Consider the following 19,912-nt stretch of genomic DNA (forward strand, 5'->3'; position numbering starts at 1 on the left):
TACTAAAGTGTTGCCACTACACAATAATTATTTCCTACAGCGCCCGTTCGTTACGGGAAAACAAAGGCATGGGATGGCAACACTGAACAATGATTGTCCGGTATTCAGTTGTGGAATTAGGTATAAATGGTTATTAGTTATTTGTTTTTAATTGAAAAGGAGATACATTAGAAATGTGTTTAATTAAAAACGACACTCTATATGTCAGATTTTTTCTTATAAACGTGCCAGTCTTTTGATGTATTTTTCCTAGAAGTGGCTTTCAGTAAATCCCTTTGGAACTATTTCTAGGAACACTCACAATTTTCTCTCATATTTAACCAGTAAATTTGTCGTTTTATCGTGTAACAGATCATATTTATCGATTTCTTCTTTCAACATATTCTATTGAAAGAAATATGATTGTGTTGTGTTGGTTCCCTTTGTAGTGACGACAAAATACAAGCTTTTCAGCTATCAAAGCGAGCTCTTATGGAATATAATATCTAGGTTATTGGCAGGATAACTAGTATTGTATACCTATCTTTTAGAAGCAATACAACCTACGTTTTCTAACAAAGAAAGAGAAATAAACAAGATATTGATCGGAAAAACATCCTTTCATATTTCCCAGCCAACCTAACAACGGCACCTTGAAATTTAGGACATCAAACACCTAACATTAGACAGATCATATATAACGGCTTTGTGAGTAACAATCATACGAACAAACATAACAAAAAACAAAGCATTCACCAAACACACATGGTAGGTACAATACTCTCGGTAACAAAGAAGTTTCCTCTCTACCTAGTATTAAAGAGGCTATTGTGTTCAGAATCGGACGAAAATGCTCTTCATTACTCTGAAAGCTTGTGTGCCATGCGACAATGGTGAAACGGGGAGGAATGGGCGGTAGGGGGCAGGGTAGCGAGGAGTTGGGGGCCTTTTACAAAGACGCATGGCGAAGGAGCACCCACCACCCTTTCGTCCGTAAAATTGAAATGGTAAGAAACGTTATTTAGGTCATGATTTTATTAAATGTTAATAGATTTTTTTTCGGAGGGGTGTCGCCGTTGGATTAGGTTTGATAGTTGTACTTTTGTGGGGGATTAAACTTATCTGGCAGTAAGTATCGGACGGATAGATTGAGAGACTTTTCGTAGTTTTATAAGTTTCTACATAAATATTGTCAGAAGAACGAAAACAATTAAAAGTTGATTCTGAACCTCCACTAAGAGTTCATGAACACAGCACATGATTATTCATGAACTTATCTCTAAACAACTGTCCACACCACAGAAGCTTTGCATAATCAAAATTAATTCATGAAAAAGAATAGCCCACTAGACTAGGAGCCGCCTACAAAAAATATACAACATCGTTTACACAGCGTCACAAAAACGCTAGTAATTAAACAACAAGCAAACAACGGGGGCCCTTGCCGGCAACAACGGCAACAGTCGGCAACAAGCGACAACAGACGACAACAATAAGGAAACAACAGTATTTTTGTTGCGAACACCCCCGGTAGGGCGTTGTGCCTGCGACGGAGCGATAAGCGGGCCCCGTTTCAAGTATATAACTGTACATAACATGTAGGAGACAGCGTTTTTAAACTAACATCAATCTCTGGTTACACACTGAAGTACGTGTATTGTTATGGGCTTTTTCTCCTATGGAAAACGTTGGGTTTAGTATTTTTCTAACCCTTTGTAGTGCTTTCATACGGTTTATGGGATAAGGTTGTTTGAATGGGTGGAGGTTTAGAGAACTAGTGCAATAAATAAAATTGCTTATTTACAATGTATTTAAAGTTGCTACTTAAAATTCTTGCTTAGGTACTTATCGTATGGGATTGACAACTTAGGTAACTGAGTGGGTGGTGCCATACAAGAAAATAGGTACTTTATAAAATAATTATGTATTGCTGGTGGAAATAGATTACATAATGTCTATATTTAGGTAATTTAATAGCGATCCAATTAGTTTCATTGACAATATTATGTAGCTCTGTGGAAATTATTCGAGCGTGGAAAATGTACTGTTGTAATGTTGCTGGGTTGTTCTACAATATCATGTATCTAGTGAATTAAGTATAAATTTGGTGAATGCGAATCATTTATGTATATAAAACATACTTAGTAGCATAGTCTGAGCTTAATTGGAAACACCTGACGCATTTCTAAAATACGTAGGTACTGTCACTGAAAATTTAGATAAAACCAATTTATATTAGCCATGATTATGACCCACGATAGCAACAGTTGCATTTTTTTTTTCAAAATGTCAATTGAAAGTACCAAACAAAGGTAGAAGTAAACAAGGGCCATGCTCTGTTAATCATTAATTGATTCAAGACGAAGCTCAATAAAACCAAATAAATAAAACAATCAGATAAAACAGAATCTTAATAAACGAAAAACAATAGATTCCCAGCCGACAAGAAAATATAAAAAAAATATGTCAGTCGAATAAATAATAAACATGACGTTTAATTATTATTTACAGTATTACTTTGTGCTATACGTAAAGAGATATATTATTATACAAAAGAAGAATCAATAGCTGAACTTCGATTAACATTATTCTCGACCAAAAGATAAACCAATATTCTCAAATATCTTCTTTAAATCCCAACTTGTATTTACAGACCAACTGAAAAATAGTAACCACAAATAAATTGTAGAGTTCAATTGTAGAGAAAAAGCCACAAAAGTAGTATAGTCAAACAGTTCAGACCGCCATTAAATCCAGGAATTCAAAAAAAGACATCTAAAAGTTAATTAGTAAAAAACTTGGCATCTCCTATCAGATCTAAAGACGGCATCAATGCCGTACATCAAAAGTACAATAACCTTTTAAATCAATTTAAACACAAAACAAGTCGAGACATGAATAACTCATCCATTTTCGTTGAAATAAAAAAGTATTATGCAATTTGTATCAGTTACTGACAATGGTCGCGCTCCCGGACTACAAACGGAAGACTCATTCTAACAAAATTTACTATAGTACCATTTTTAATAGATTCCTTACAAAGAGTATAGGTTATTTGTGCGGTCTATACACTGGCTTTTTAAATAAAAAACTTGATACTTTTATATGAGAACCGAATTCTTTGTAGAGATTCGTCACGGTCCTACGATTGGCCGTGCCTCTGTTGTGGTCTCAAAAATATCCAATAGCGTTTTGTACCTCAGTAATTACTTGCATCTAACAAAAAATGTTGGAAAACAAAAAAGTGTGGAAAAAAGTCCGATACGCCTACGGTAGTTGGAGCGAGGAAAATCGTCGTAAATTAGGTATTAGTTATGTATTGTTGTTATGTAATATAATGGGGCATCTGTTGTGGTGATTGTGCTTTCTTTAGTGGTGTGGAAAAGGGCGCTTATATCAGTTTTAATTAAGTGAACTCGCTACTCTATTGGTCGAATGGTCCAATTGTCGACCACATGGTGTCTGTTACCTGTTATGAATTGAATATCAAACATTAAACAAACGCCTAATCACATTTAAATAACTGATGTACGTTTGCCATCGAAGCCTTCGTTGCCTTCAAATACGAAATCTAATCAACTGATGCAAAATTCAACCAGAAAGAATAACATTCACATAGGCAGTGTTCAGACTAAAGCTACTCTAAAACAGGACTACCCATAGCATCAAGAAATTCAATATTCCAAGGGAACTAATACAAATGACTTAGAACTTACAATTAATATGCATTACATAGTCATCAAGTTGTACACGACACCCAGCGATAGTTGGACCCCCATTACACATCACACAAAGGCCCACTCCCTACCTTAATTAATATTAACTGGGTTGCAACGCCCCAACGTGTTAACTATTAAGGGTATGCATCAGACACTGATGAAAACAAACATATGACACACGGATGTGTAGAAAAAAGAGCTGTTTTATGGATTTGTTGGGGTGTAAGACTGATTAATGTTGGTTGTTTTAAAAGTTATAATGGAGATAGTAATTATTTCGCTTGGTTGTTGTTTTCACGTTTACAGAAGTTTGTTCTTGCTTTAAAATAGCAAAGTTATTTAGCAGTACCTAGCTTAGTAGCTTAGACTTTAGCTTTTGAAGAGTACTAGAAGTCATAATCATATTTTTAAAATTCATTAATTCCAAATTATTGATGTACCGATGTGATTCTTACAAAAATGTTCATTTAATTGGTGTTTTCAATAATGGTTGGTAGTTTCCAAAAGATTAAAACTAGTCACAAAATTTTCATGATCTGATCAGAGTCGTGTCAACGTTTCATATACCATAGAACATAGGACTAACAAAACAAGAAAAAAATATAGAACCTTTAGTCACCATAAATTCATGAACAAGTTCGCTAACCAATTCGTCGTCCATTAGCGCAGTGAATCACGCTAAAACTTTCGAGCCATTGTGCACTAAACCTTTGTGCGGATCGGCATCACGATTGATTTGACGTACAAAACGTGCACTTATTTGTACAATCGAACAATACACGTCGACAGGTTGTACAGATGCGCCTACACATGTTTGGGGAATACGATATCTAGTGTTTTGTGTGTTTTTCACTAAATGAAAAGGAGATTTTGATTAGAATGATTGATTCCCTGTCAATGCGGTCTCCTGGTCTATATTTTGTTTTTTCAAAATTGGTTTGGGATGTTTTTGTTTTATTGGTATTGTAGGGTTGGTTTTTATTTGAATTTAAGTTCTATATAAAAATGGGACCAATACCTATTTGACAAATTACAACGTAATATATTTGTTATGATTGTCTAGGCCTTCATAATTTATACAGATCCTATTCCTACTCCATTCTTAATCCATTAAGCTTTATCATTACAACAGATTAACAGAAAACTACAAACCAAATAACGTATTTTAATACATTGTAAACTAAACACAAGCTTTTTAATCCCCTCCCTCGATAATTCAAACAAACGACACAAAATGCAAGACGAAAACGTGCCACCATGAATAATGCATGCCCTGTATTTCAACGGGACAATACCAGTTTTACGTAAAGCCTTGTCGCCCTCGCTTCACATGCAAAAGGAAAAACTAATATCGGACGTTGTTTTCGGGCGTCAATAATAGATGGCGTTAGGTGTTCGGAGAATTTTTGGAGTATGTTGTTTTTTTACGTTTAAAATTTTGTATTATTGTTTTGTATGTTGTTGAGAGTTTTGGAGTACTGTAAAACGGAGTGCTTGGCCTAGTGTACTCATGTACTGGTAGATATTGAATTGTTTCATATGGGATTTGAATAAGACTGAAGTTCAATACGGAGGACTTAGTGTTATAAATCAGTTGTGATGAATTTGAGATGATTTAAGTGTAATCTCAAACTGAACAAAACATTTTCTAGCTAGAGCCTCCCCGTTCAACGCATGCAGAAAATAATTTTACACGACAAGGCGTACGAAGAAAATCACACACAAGACTTTGACCTCCTAAATACCTAAGCCATTACATCTTATTTCACGATATTCGACATACGGACTACCTTTGCTTGCCAAAAACTTTACTAATACATTATCAGAACCCATCAAGAAAAATATTTTAAAATTAAACAAAATTCAAAAATCAAGCTGTGGAGCGAACAAAAACATCTTCAATATTAACAAATAGGTGTCTAAAACCGAGTACACACCGCATCGCACGGGCCGAGTTGAAAAAAGCCGAGGGGGAAAAAATAGAAAATGTCGTTTCCTCTCGCCGTCACCGCCAGAATGGCCGTGGCCGGTTTTGCTCGTATTTCCATACTCTTCCGCTCGTGTCCTCCCATCCCTATTTCTGGCCGTTTTTAAATTTCGAATACGAAACTGTGCTTACATTTGAGCTGTTGATTATTTTCGAGAATACCCCGCTGTGTAAGCTTCTGTTGGCTGATTGCGGCGATTTTTTTCTTTCGTCTTTAACTTGTGGTTTATTTTTAATCTGTGCTTCAGAGTTTTGGGCTCGCTTCTGTAAAAGGGCGATGGACTGTACAGAAGTGGATGCTGGGCTGTACTTGTTTTCAAGTTGTTTTTATTAATGCTCCGTCCATAATGAATTGAAAAAGATTTTTACAATAATTCTGTAGAACACCTTTGAAGTTATTGGTTGTCCTTTATAATCAATTTGCGATGTTGAAACAATGGCGTCTAACGCTTGTCATCTTAACGTCTCAAGGTACAAGCGACAACAATCGCGTCGTACTGTCAAACAATCCACCTACGAAACCACTTCTCACTTCATAAATTAATATTAAACTGATTCAATAAATCATGATCCTGACGAGAATCCAGAATGATCAATTTGCAATCAGAATGAGCTCTTTACAAACTATAGAGTGGGATCCATCGCTTACCATAATAGTAATTTACTTGTGCCAAATTCAATGGATTGTGCTAAACAATGGTGTCTTGGAGCAGTGACGTAATCGTATATTACTATAGTTATAACACAAAGGTGTTTTGTTACTTACAACGTTAATTTAGAAACGGTAAATTGTATTTAATGTAACACTGTTACAGTTCTGTTTGGATTGATTTCGATGTGGCTTTAATTAAAATATTCTTTGAGGGTGACGATTGAATAAAATTCTATTAGTAAGCCTAAAATGTGTATGAAAAACGTTTTTTTTATAGTAAAAGCCGGTAAACGAGTCTAACGAGCAATCGCTGCCGCCCTTGGACACCCGAAACACCAGAGGCGCTACAAATACATTGCCGGGCTTTTGGGGCTTAGGAATTTAAGGGTTGTTGGGGAATCGGGGATTGCTCAATCCCCAAATAGTCTCAGGCCCACAGTTATCTTATATTAGTTATATTATATACACAGTTATATTATCAGAATACATTTGGTTTTCTGTGAGGCCATAGAATCACTCCGGTTGAGCCGACCCATTCGTGCTGAAGCAAGGCTTTCCCACACTTAGCACTTTGAGGACTTTACACTTTTATAGAGATGTTCACCTAAGTTTTTCTGATGCCATGAAGACTTTTTCTTCATAGCAATTTCAAATTAAAAAAAAAACTCAAATCGGAGTTCAAACAATAGAGCATTATCAACATCATTCTTAGATACTCAATCCATTGCATATCAAAATTAAATCTAATCTCACCCACATAAAGTCTATTGTTTGTTGTATGTACAAGTAACTGATTTATGTAGGTATATCTATTACAGTGAACATATAAATAGGATCAGTACATAGAGAACTATTTACTTTTTATATCAATATGCTTTGTTTGTAGATCTGATCAAATGACTGATGTTTCATTTTATTTACTACTTAATATGTATTAGTTGTATTGTAACGGCCATGTTTTGTCTTAGTAGATATGATTTACACATGTATAAGCCGGTAAACGAGCAGACGAATCACCTCATGGTAAGGAAAATCCGCCGCCTATGGATACCCGATACACCAGAGGCGTTACAAGTGTGTAGCCGACTTATTTTTTTATGGGGGTTAGGAATTTAAGTGTTGTTGGGGAATTGTGAATTGGAAAGAGGGGTAATAGGGCCTCCGGTAGCCTCACTCATAGAACGAAACACAACGCAAGCATTGTTTAACAGTTTTCTGTTATGCTAGCCGGTAGGTTATTGAAGGAAATACCATGAAGTTTCTATGTCAAGCAAAATTAATCAAAATCACTTCATCGAGTGTGGTATTAAAGCGCACGCTTTTTAAGCAAACTTACTAACATAAAGATCTAGTACCGAAGTAAGGATTGTATTTGGTGAGGTTCTGGTTCCGCCCTATCTTCGTGTAATAAGAGTTTGTGTACATATTTATTACTGCATAGAATTTTATTTTTAGCTCGATATAAGGCAAGGCTTATTAAATGGCACCCTTATCATGTTGCGTGGGTATTCGATACACTTTTGCCCTTCAGAACATAAATAGACCCATTATGTTATGTATCAAAATACATTATTTAGATTGTATTACCATTTGGCCTACATTGTACACCTGTTTTTCTTCAGTAATGATGTAGGTTGAAGTTTAATTCGTGGGTGTTGTAGGTTCTAAATGTAAACATTACGTATTGGATAGGCATAAGTGTGACATACCTAACTAAGGTTATTTGACCACATAAGATAAGTCCATCGTATATGACTGAAATTATTTCTTTCTCTATCTTTCTTTCTGTTGAAACAATGCGATAGTTAGATATCCATCACCATGTATTTTGAATACACTCTCTCGGACTAGACAGTCTCACTTGGACCAATCTTACTTAACTAACCGCCATACTCAGAGTCATTTAATGGTTACTTAACCCAGTCCTTGGCAATTGTTTATGGAACAAAATCGTTTCTAAGGAATAGTTTAAGTAATCATTAAATGTAGCTGAGTGCGGGTTTAAAACAAATAACTATTAAAAGAACACTTACCTAATCTCTTAGAAATCTCCGAATTATGCATCTTCGGGTTATCCTGTGCGATCTTCCGCCTCTGTAGCCTGGACCACACCATGAAGGCGTTCATAGGTCTTTTGATATGTTCCTCCTGAACTTTCTTCTGCTGGGGCCCATTCATCGCTGATATGGAGCTCATAGTCCCTATGGCACCCATGGCGGACATGGGGCCCATGGGGAAGTGTCCCATGGATGACCCGAAGCCAGTTCGGTCGCACATCGCACCAGCGGCACTGGAAATAGAATTAATATTGATTAGTTTGAAGAAGGTCGTCTTGTCAGGTGCTTCGTTGGTTTCGTTTAAGAATAGAACTAGATTCTTAATAACGTCTTGAGAATTAGGGTAAACTAAAAATATGTTGATCGTAAAACCCGGATATGTGCCAAGCAAAAGCACTACCCAAAAAATCTCCTTAGCTATAACTATTACTGCTACTTCTATGCGGTTTCACCCGCTGCTCGGCTTCCTCTTGTTCTCATCTTTTGAAATGAACCATAATCATAGAATATCTATTCAAAGCTGACAGCAGCAACGACCAGTACCATTACCCTATCTGTTTACCAACTACATGCATCATCACGCAACTAATAAAACAGCAAAAAAACATATTAAAAAATGACGCTTCTAAAAATTTAATAACCGTATCAATGTACCAGGAGTTGTATGTTGTATCCCCCTAGCCACGTGCATTTTGTAACTTTTAATATGGCTGACAATTATCGTGCCCAAAAATGTGGAAAATATTAATACTGAGGGTGTCATAATAGCTTATGACGCGGGGATGGTTTTAAAGAGGCCTCCTGATTGGCTCTCCCCCTCAGCCCTTAGCACGGGGCTCCTCAAGTAAGACGTTAAGAAGTAAAATGCGCAATTCAAGTAATGAAAAGCTTATGTTGTTATTTTTGAGAGGTTTGGTCGATGTAGGGATATTTGGGGATTATCGTTTTGGATGGTTTTCAAGTGGCTTCTCACTCTCTTTACTAGTTAGTTATTTAATTTTATTTTTAAGGAACTTAGCTTGACAGTGCAAACGCAGTGTAAACACAAGTTTTCATCAGGATTCTCGATAACTAGTTAATTTAGTTACAAATAGAAACAAAACTGAATTCATAATAAAAACTAATGAACCTGTTTCCATTCCACTTATTGAAAATATGTTTCTTAAAAGAAAAGGATAATATCTAATTTCTAATTTAGCCAGTATTCAACTAGAATCGTATCAAATGTCTGATCTCCACCATATTAAAACAAGTTGATCTCCACCTACAAAACACAATCTAAATCCCGGATTAAGCACCAACTAAATAGTTATTCATTTTCAAAAATACTGTCATTCATTCATCTTTAAAAAATCTTAACCGTCTTCCCCGTTCCTGGAAGGCTGGTATTTGGGTCAAAAAGGGTGTATTTGTCTGCGCAATGTGTCAATATTTGTCACCGCTACTGGCCGGTATTTGGCCCTGTTATTCTTAACTACGGACACCCTATTAGCATTAGGCGGCTTTATGACGTTTTAGCTGCAATTAACATAGGTACTACTGAATTGATGTTTTAGATCATAATTGGATGATGTGATTGGGATTTGAATTGAATTCTTTTATTTATTTATTTAATTCTGATAAGATTAGATTATTATGTTATTTAATTCTAATTAGGTTCTTGTTTGTATTCTTGTGAAAGTAAATTAAAAAATCACGTTATAATTCGGTTAATAACTAGTTACGTACCTATTTAAAAATCAGGTAATTAAGTGCTTCCCAGTTTTTCACCTCGTTAACTTTCTTCAAAAAAATTAAGATAGGTAATTAAATAATTTAGTAGGTATGTTTATGTCACGATAGTTATTATAAAAATATTTATTACTCTTGTCATTAGTTAATGTTAATATACAAAATAATGTTAGATAACATTGATTGCAAACACTAACCAAACTTCGATCAAATAAGAAACAAACATGCCAAAGTTCGATATTTGAATATTAAAAGAAAAAATCTTTACCAGCCAGTCATTGATATAAAATATCCAGCCAGTACAAATTGAAGAGCAAAATAAGGATTTATTAAAGGTGTGATTTTGACACCGATGTTGTCATTATTGTTCATTAGCAAGTGAGGGGGCTTCTTATTATCGGCATATTTTAATGGTTTTATAACAACTGCAACAGATTATTGTCAACGGTAAATCGAAAACACAATACCTATTTTACTGTCATAGGTATAAGAGAATAAGGAATAGATGTGGATGGATATGATAATAAATAGCAAATAACTGTCTGGTGATTTTTTTTTTTTTTAGGTGGGAAAATCATTCAATGACTTCTCCCGCCTTGGGCGAGGAGAGACGGAGTGTCAGACTCTTACTGACTAAAAACCACCCCGTTCCTACTCTTGCTTTTCGAGCAAGAGCCCGCAGCTCCGGATCAGCCTTTTATCCCCGAAGAGATAGGCAGAGGTGCACATTATGACACGTAATTTCACTGAACAATGTACGCTCATTTTTCACAATTTATCTTATAAATTCCATGTAAAATAGGTTGTGAGCCTATTGCCATATACCGGGCACATTTCCAATTTACGCAATATAACTAACTAGCTATATTTTCAAAACATGCTAACTCCCTTCAACTATTTTGTTACCAGACAAAAGTCACATTTCTTTTTTCAACAAACCAAAGACCAAACTAAGCCACAGTATTGTACAAACAAGCTACTGTACACTGTAAACTACTTACGAGCCGTAAGACATCGCCGCTGCAAACAACAAGGGAATTTGTCTTGACAATTAACGAGCAGTCGTCGAACCTTTGAGATTTCGCTCCGAAGTTCGAAAAATGCGCTTACGTGTTGAATGTTACATTCTTTGAGAAATGGTTCTGTAGGTTTTAAATGTATTGTTGTTGCAGTTGAAGGTTTAAGAATTACTTTTGTCTTTGTCGAATAGCTATACTATGACACATACCTACACAATACTATAGGTAGGTAGGTACTATAACATATAAACTACAGGATAATTATTGGAGATGAAGAAGAACATAAAAAAAATACTTTATTTAAAATTAAAATAAAGTATTTTTATTATTCTTCGGTTTTAGGATTTAAAATATCGACTTTGTGTTATGAAACAGTTTTGTAAAGAACTAGTATTTTTAGGTTATAATCACAATCCCAAATAGACCTAGGCTTAGGAATATGCCGATCAACAAACTAGTCGTAGAAGTGGATACCTAGATATACCTACTTATAATAAATCGCCAAAGAACAAATGCCCAAGCAACCTTAAAAGAATCAGTCCTTTGTCTCAAAAAAAAACATTCTGTCAGAAGGTACCTAAGTGAAATCGGCGCTCGTTGAGAGGTACTAAACAGATGCGTACACGCACGCATGATCTACTGTTTGTTGCCGGCGAGAACACAAGCTCGTGTTAAAATTTAACCGACTGCGAACGTTTGAGTAATGAGGTGGTAATAAGAATTATAGATGGAACTATTGATTTTTGAATTTGTCTTCATGTCATTCGTAATAAGTCATTCTAGGTGTTAATGAAAGGTAAAATGGTTGATGTTTCCGATGTAGGAGCGAAAGACAGACTTAAGACAGGTGATAATTTAGATAGCCTAGAATATTCAATGGCTGTAGAGCGATTCCATTGAAAAAATCTATGATGATTGTATTTCGACATGTGGTATTTCGGTAGCAAATGTCAATCTTATGAATAGGTACATAAGATTAGATATCATAAAACCAGTTCAACTGGCAAAATAACTGCTAACTGTTCTTTGAAGCATACATTGCATTATTTATTTATTTTATTAAAAGGTACATGTTATGAACTTATAAACTATATTGCAGTAGTAAGAATTCGGGTAACTATGCGAAATTTCATTTATTAGTTTAATACACATCAACGCCAAAACGGCTAAAGCAATTATAAAAATAATATAAAGGGAGCGTAAATGTAAGACAGGGTCAAAAATTGCTATCGGACATTCCTTGTTTGACGTTAACTAGTTACTGTGACCATTTATTTATATTTTGACCTAAACGTATAAAATAATATGAAACAAATCAAAGTTATGCCTAAATTCAGTCACCAATGCGGCATGTGACAATATGTGTTGTATTGTGACTGCGGCGGCGCATCTTCATAGATGGTAAGTCCATAGAGTGAAACGAAGTGGAAGGAGTATGAACAAGACAGTTTAATCCAAACCGAACAACGTTGCTAAAAAAAAACACATTTTAGTTACAAACTGACACAAACACATTAATCTGAACAGCTCATAAGAGAATAAAAATCGTCGGCAAACTACAAAGGCTAATCAGGATTGTAAACCTGTAAATACAGGGTCTTTACGACCCCTATATAAAGGAGAGGCGATTGTGCCCTCATTAGGGCATCAGTTGCAAGCACTAATTGGTTTTGTACCATTGCCGATCTGTGGGGATCCGTGAACGAAAGTTCTTTTTTGTTCTTTATAATTATCAATATATTGTAATTATAAAGAAAAAAATATATATGTATATGATTTAGGTTCCTTTGTCGTACCAAGTGGTTTCTCATAAAGCACAAATCATTATTCACCAGTTTTGTCTTCTCTTCTATTCCCACATCTGTCTTAAGAGTCCACAAAATGGATTAGACAGACTCTCTTATTAAATTATTTTGGGACTGCAATCTTCAACCCGACGTTACAACAAGCGTGGATATCATGAGAAACTCTTACGTAGAGAAAGCAGTCCAATAGTCCCGCCGAAGATAGTTGGCTGACGGCCTATAGATGTTGAGGCTGCGCACGCGTCGCCACAAGAGACATTACATAACCAACAATGCGATTTTTGGAGGTAGTTAAGTACCGATTCGGACGTGTGTGAGTGTGCCCCCTTGGGCAAATCAGAGGCGTCACATCATTATTTATTTAACAACACTCAACTATACTGTTTACACTTGTCTTGCCTCTGCTTGAAATGCTCTTAGAACCCGCTAAACAAATTAATTTCGCGCTTGCCAGTTTTTTACGCGGTCATTGTCTTTTAGTGTCGACAATTATTCACAAAAACCTTCTCTCTTCATCATTTAATCCGTCTTTTTTTCGCGTTTAAAGATCATTAATTCTTGTTTTTAGCTGTTTTTGTGATTTTTAAGATAAAGGTGGTTTGAAAGGCCGACTTTTTTTAGTTTTATTTCGTAAAGGCAACTGTTTCAAGAACTAATTTCTCTAGTAGGGGTAACGGAACTAACCGAAAAATCTGAAGACTAACAAACTAACTGCATTTATGTAGGTATCTTTGCAATCTTAGATTTTTATTTCAATTTTATTGACAAAAAATCTAACAAAACCACCTAACTCTTACCGAACCGAACTAGGGCTATGGCAACAATGTAATCCTACTCAGATTTGCATTTAGTAGATACCTACCACTTATATAAAATCGGTACAGGAGCAAGCTGAAGTGGCAATAAGCAGGTAACATCGCTCCAATGACTGACGGCTGATGAGACAGAAAAGACTGAGTGAAAGATGTAATCTGGACAAGCCTGCCGCTAACTAGTTAGATGGACCGACGACATTATCAGTCGCGGAGATGCAAGTTGCGACTTAATATTATCGCTTGGCGTGAAGGACTAAGAGGGAGGTTTTTAAATAGGTAGATAGGTACCATACAAAAACCAATTCTGGTTGGAATCTCCAACTAGAATTTGTCACAGAAATAACAAAAAAGAAGAACGACTTTTAAAAAAATCGTGCCACCGCGTACCGGCGAGTGGCGCACGGCGCGGCGGCGGAGTTGAGTCCGTGATATCCATCTAATAAGAATCCGTTGTAGTTACCTAGCTAGTTACTAAGGCTCTTACTAAAGTTATAAATACAAAAGTTGGTGAGTTTATGTGTTTGTCTGTATGTTAGTTACTCAATCACGTCAATCACGACAAAACGGCTGAAGAGATCGGGGTGAAATTTGGAACAAGGGTAGATTACAGTCTAGTATACAACTTAGGATACTTTTTATCCCACGGCTTGAAATCGCTGGCAGAAAATAGGTACTTATACTATAAAGTTATCCTTAAACTTAATTAATGAATAGGTACCTAATTCAAAATAGGTAATTTAGAAACACCTAAATGAGAAGAACTTGTGTACTTATCCATTCTATATAAACGACAAGAAGCCTTAAATTCCCTAGTTACCATGTAAGTACCTCCCTAACTACCTATATCTCTTTTATCCCTATTTATCCCGCCAAAGTAGGGGTGTGACCGGAACTCACCCAGCCTCAGGGTCAAGGGGTCATCTCAAGGGTTACAACAACTACCATTTAATGACCGAAAGGTCAAAGAGGTTTGAGTTCGATACAGATTCTTAATTACGCAACATTCGGTACTAAATTAATGGTAGTTATTGACACGTGTGATATATTTAGATATAATCACGCTGTTTAATCCCTAAAGGAGTAGACAGCAGTATAGGTAGATACATACAGCTTTTACATACATTGTAGGTAATACCAGTTAGGTAAATAGAACTGAGGTATAGATATAGAAATAGGTATAAAATTCCTAGATTGGTAGTTACAATTTGGCGCGGTTGGCGCGGTGGCAGCGGAACCGGCTGCCGCGCAACGTGTAGCGGGTTCGATTCCCGCACGAAGCTCCGGTCTAGGTGTCATGTGTATGTAAATTTGTATGTTTGTAAACGCACCCACGATACAGAAGAAAAAGCTAGCGTAGGCAACGTACAAAAAGATAGGTAAATAATTGTTTTTGATAATTCGCTAATAGTGTTAAAGAAAATACAACATTTATAGAACTTATTTTTTTTTTAATACGAATTAAAAAAGAAAGAAGGGACACGCCTTCATGAATAAAAACATTCGTAGCTTCGGCCCGGCAAGTCTATGCACTGGTTACTTAATTAAATAAATATTTATGTAGGTATTATTTAGCTAAGCAGAAGTAATTCATTACCTATGTACCTATAGAGTCTACCACTATGTAATAAAGGTACATAAATGTACCTAGGTATGGTTACTACAGCTGTTATAGTTATAGTACGAAATAAAAGCCATTTATAGACAATGCACATGCGTTATAATATTATTTATTATACCTAATAACAACACAAGACAATAGCAAATCAATATTAAATAAAGACAATCTATGTACCTACCTAAATGTTGGTTAGATATACCTAAGAACTTATTTAGTTTCATAGAAACGTAGGCATTGAAACCGCGTCCTTGACATTTAAAAAGAAACACGATTGAGGGATAATACATAACAATATTACGTCCAAATAAAAAAGCAGGAAAGGTAACTACAATCGTATCGTGGAACAAACAGCAAACATAATCGATTTGTCACAAGTTCATCGACCATCGGCAGTGTTTCGACCTCAACAAACGACGACAGCGTTCATTAAAAACGGCCAACTGACGTTTTTCAACAAGACAGTAACTGTGTTTACCTCATAAAGTGCCCGCTGGCACGTTGGTGTAACTCCAGATCCACGATGAAGCCTTTCAATCACGTTTCAAAAAAGTCCCGCCGGCACTACACACACAAAATCTCAATACGAAAAACAAACAAATTATCAGTAATTATAAACAACTGTTATCATTGTATACGTAACTGTTATTACACGATCGATTAACTCGGTTTGCGTTATCGTATCGCGTGTTGCAAATCAAACGAGCGCGAGCTCCGCGCGTCCGTCGCTCGCTCGACACAATGGCGACAATCGACAATCGCGCGCCGCGACTGCGGTGACGCCGCTACCGACAAATCGAGTGATAAACCCGAGCGTGCGGGCCAATCGGCGCGCTCCACTACGCCCACGAGTGCGCGCCGCGCCTCCCCATTGGCCAAGCAACTGCCATTGCCTTACGGATGTTATTATGCAGAACGAGACCAACAGTTCGAAATAAGAATTTTAAACGTTTACTAGCCGGGCGTACAATGCAAATTGGTTGCGCGCGCTCTCCGCCGCGGTCTCACTCTGATGCGTCGTCTTTTTGTTTATGATGACTTGGTGTATGAAACAAGAATAAATTCGTATGACAGCCTGCAGTCGTCTCACCTCAACCACTCAATGGCCACTTAGCGTTATTCCGTATGCTGCTTATTGAGAAAACAAAACGGGCTTCTGTTTATTTATTGAGAAATATACCTATGAATACTCGTAGTGTCTATAGTCAGTCGCAATGGATGCCTACCAAGTTAAGAAAGGAAAACAGCTGTAAATATGTATTAAATATATACATATTATATATGTTACAAGTTTATAACAATTAAATCATCATTAATTAGGCATAAAAAACAAAATATCTACAAGGCATCTAAAAATATTTTACCTATTTATTAAATAGTAACTTGGCAAGTACTTGTGACTTAAGGGGTCAAACACAAGACCTGCGACACCAACAGAGATAGAATTGATGAACTTAAAGCAAAATTTGTAACTATAACTCAAACGGAATAACACGTGTGGTGTAATGTCTAACAAGATTTATTTCTTAGTAGAAAATCATATATTTCCCTAGTCTAAGACTTACTTGATAAATAATGATATCTCAATTCATTATAACAGTCATAAAATTAATAATACACGTGAATAAATTTTATATATCAATTTGGATGGAGTAAGTAGTAATAACATGTTAAAATTAAGCACCTGCTTAGAGAAAATGGAGATCAGAACATGGAAAAAGTATGGCATCGAAGTATTAATATTTCTTTTTGACATAAATAATATAAAATAAATACTACAATATTATGAGAACTGTACCTGATAGGTTACTAGTTTAAATATGATGGAATATTTTTCCAATATAACCCAAAATCTTATTGGAATAAAATTAAATCAAAATATTGTAAAAATATTGATCTGTCTACTTACTGCATTTGTAACGTACCTTACCTATATAGAAATATATTTAAGTATGTGGTAGATATTTCTTAACTAATTTCTTTAAAATAATTACAACAAAACCTATAATTCCATTTCCTGCACTTAAATCAGTAAATAATTTAGTCGATTAATGTAAATTTTTTGGGCATACCTATTTACATAAACTTAAGTAGTTATTTATCGAGGTTTGGTCAAGAGCGATGCTTAAGGAAAAGATGTTGCTCTAAAAAACATCGAACATAGTTTAAGTTTTTTATTACACATTTTTTGTATCCTTTGAATATGTACATATGTTAGAAATTCGTCTAGTAACCGAAGGCTCGATAAATTACGCCACGATATCTTTGTATCAAATTAAAATACATAAAACAAGGTTGGATGTAACATAGCCTTTAGGAAATTCTGTATCCGTACAATAACCAATATTTCCTTAGTTTAATTACATGGTATGAATGTCGATAAAACTGTTTAAGAATCAGGTGAAACGTTTAACGGTAAAATATTATATTATCTTTCAACGTTTTTTACTTAAATGCATCAGTAACTATGATTTCTATGGCGGGTAAACTGTAAAACATCGCAACACACAAAGCTTTCCTTATGAATTCATATTCATATTTTCACATCATTCCACACAATATCTTCTTAAAAATACAATAACATATCGATTACTAAACTAGGAGACCGTTGGAATATTTTAAGGTCAAGAATCGATACGTAATAATGCAATTTTAACATCAATAGAAATCATAACGGAAGCTAGATTAAAGAATAACATTCTGACGTACCAAAGAAAGCATCATAACGGCTAAGGATCGATGCAATTTCTATAAAGATTAGCATATGTCTATCATCTACGATATGATCCAATAAAACTACAATACAAAGTTAAATGCAAATTTCGTAACTGATACAAGATCGATAAAAAATCGGTAAAAAGGATCAGAAACGTCATAAGTAGGTTTGCTTCAAATTCAAATGAGGTATGTCGTGAAATTGACATGGCCACCGAAAAATGGTAGGCCATTTAAAATTATGAATATGACACAATGGAAGCGTTCGATAATTGAATTGTAACTTTGTGTGAAATGTTGGCGACACGAGGGCAGCGGGTCGCGCCCTAAGGGCGGCGGAGTGACGTGTACGCACAATGCGGTCGACAATGCAACATACGCAAATTAACTACATACACATTTTATTGGCAATAAAAAATCTATTGAGCGATTCGTGTCGCAGTGTACATGTGCCGTTGATAAAAGAATTTAAAATGTCGATAAATGATTTTTACATATGACTAGGGTAGCAAAATATGCAGATTTGGTAACATGTGTAAATGCAGGTAGCTTTGTTATTTTTATTGCTTGGCTACTGTCATTTAAATTATTTAATACAATTCACAACGGAACTTAACAGACCGTTACAAATTCGTTTATTGATAAAGTGTTATAAATACTTAATTTAGCAAATGATCCATTAACTGGCTTGAATGCTAATAATGTAACAAATCTTGTAATAGCCCATAAATTAAATTATTTTTTTACTGTAGTATGTTTACGTGAACACGTTTTTGCAAATAGGCACTACTAATTTTATGTATAGGTTCTTGACTACTACATCCTGTACTAAAATTAACTAAAATATATACTTAATTAGCCAATCACATAATAAAGGGAAATACAAATTTATGAGAGAGCTTAGCTATCGTTTGATCAAGATACATCAAAACGATAGGTTTATCATATGACTTTTCGTTTTAAAATTTATATTCCAAAGTAACAGTATTATTTCTGAATATCGAAGTTTTAAATATTATATTCAAATTATAACTGTGAGCGTAATTCTATTTTAAATACATGCTTATTCATTTTTTAACTAGAATTACTTTTAAAATTATATATTTAGAAATTTTATTTAAATTTTACTCATAAATAAAGAAAAGTAACAAAAATACAATCAAAGTCAAAGTCAAAGTCAAAGGCATTTATTTCAATTAATCCTAAATAAGGCACTTTTGAAACGTCAAATTGAATTGTCCGTCAGTCTGTCTGTCAGTGAAGCTAGGCGCTCGTTCCAAAGTGTAGCTTCGAATGGAGAAGAACGAGCAAGAAACTCCATCGTTACTCTTTTAAAAAGAAGTTTTTACAATTTCTCTGATACACTATTTATCTATTGTATATATATGTAGGAACAATGTAACTACAATACGTCAAAACTAACGGGACAATAAAACCAATTTGTAAAGAAAATAAAATAGCGGGTTATTTCAAACATAGTGCCCACATATGTACACTTACAATTTTGAAATAATGCTTCTATACAAATAATAATAATATATAATTTAATCTTTCAAATAAAAAAAAAATATCTGCTTGATGCCACAGGATCCCTAGACTGCATTGGAATAAATTAATACTTTAAGTTAACGTGTAACTAGTGATCGTATTTGAGCATTGTCTAGTGTGAGCGAGTGTCCAGTGGAGCCGGACCAACATGCTGCCACGCATTTTTATCCTCAATATAATCTGACAGTTTATAATATGCCTGTTTACACAGTTCACGCTTTATACAAGATTTAAATTTTTTCTCGTTCAGATTCAGTATGGTAGTTGGTA

The 19,912-nt window shown here is 35.1% G+C and overlaps 1 protein-coding gene across 1 annotated transcript in view; it reads right to left on the bottom strand.

The window, feature by feature from the left end:
* LOC118273591 (transcription factor SOX-21) overlaps positions 1 to 16,153 on the bottom strand; it is a 42,292-nt gene extending 26,139 nt beyond the window's left edge. The window contains exons 1-2 of the mRNA XM_035590639.2: positions 15,858 to 16,153; positions 8,371 to 8,627 (exon numbers count right to left, since the gene is read on the bottom strand). Coding sequence (XP_035446532.1) covers positions 8,371 to 8,627; positions 15,858 to 15,862 — 262 coding nt within the window. The 5' untranslated portion in view covers positions 15,863 to 16,153. The remainder of the gene's footprint in view (positions 1 to 8,370; positions 8,628 to 15,857) is intronic.
* Between the last annotated feature and the right edge of the window lie 3,759 nt (positions 16,154 to 19,912).

Source organism: Spodoptera frugiperda, chromosome 1 (genome assembly GCF_023101765.2).
Source record: "Spodoptera frugiperda isolate SF20-4 chromosome 1, AGI-APGP_CSIRO_Sfru_2.0, whole genome shotgun sequence".
Classification (NCBI taxonomy): Eukaryota; Metazoa; Arthropoda; class Insecta; order Lepidoptera; family Noctuidae; genus Spodoptera; species Spodoptera frugiperda.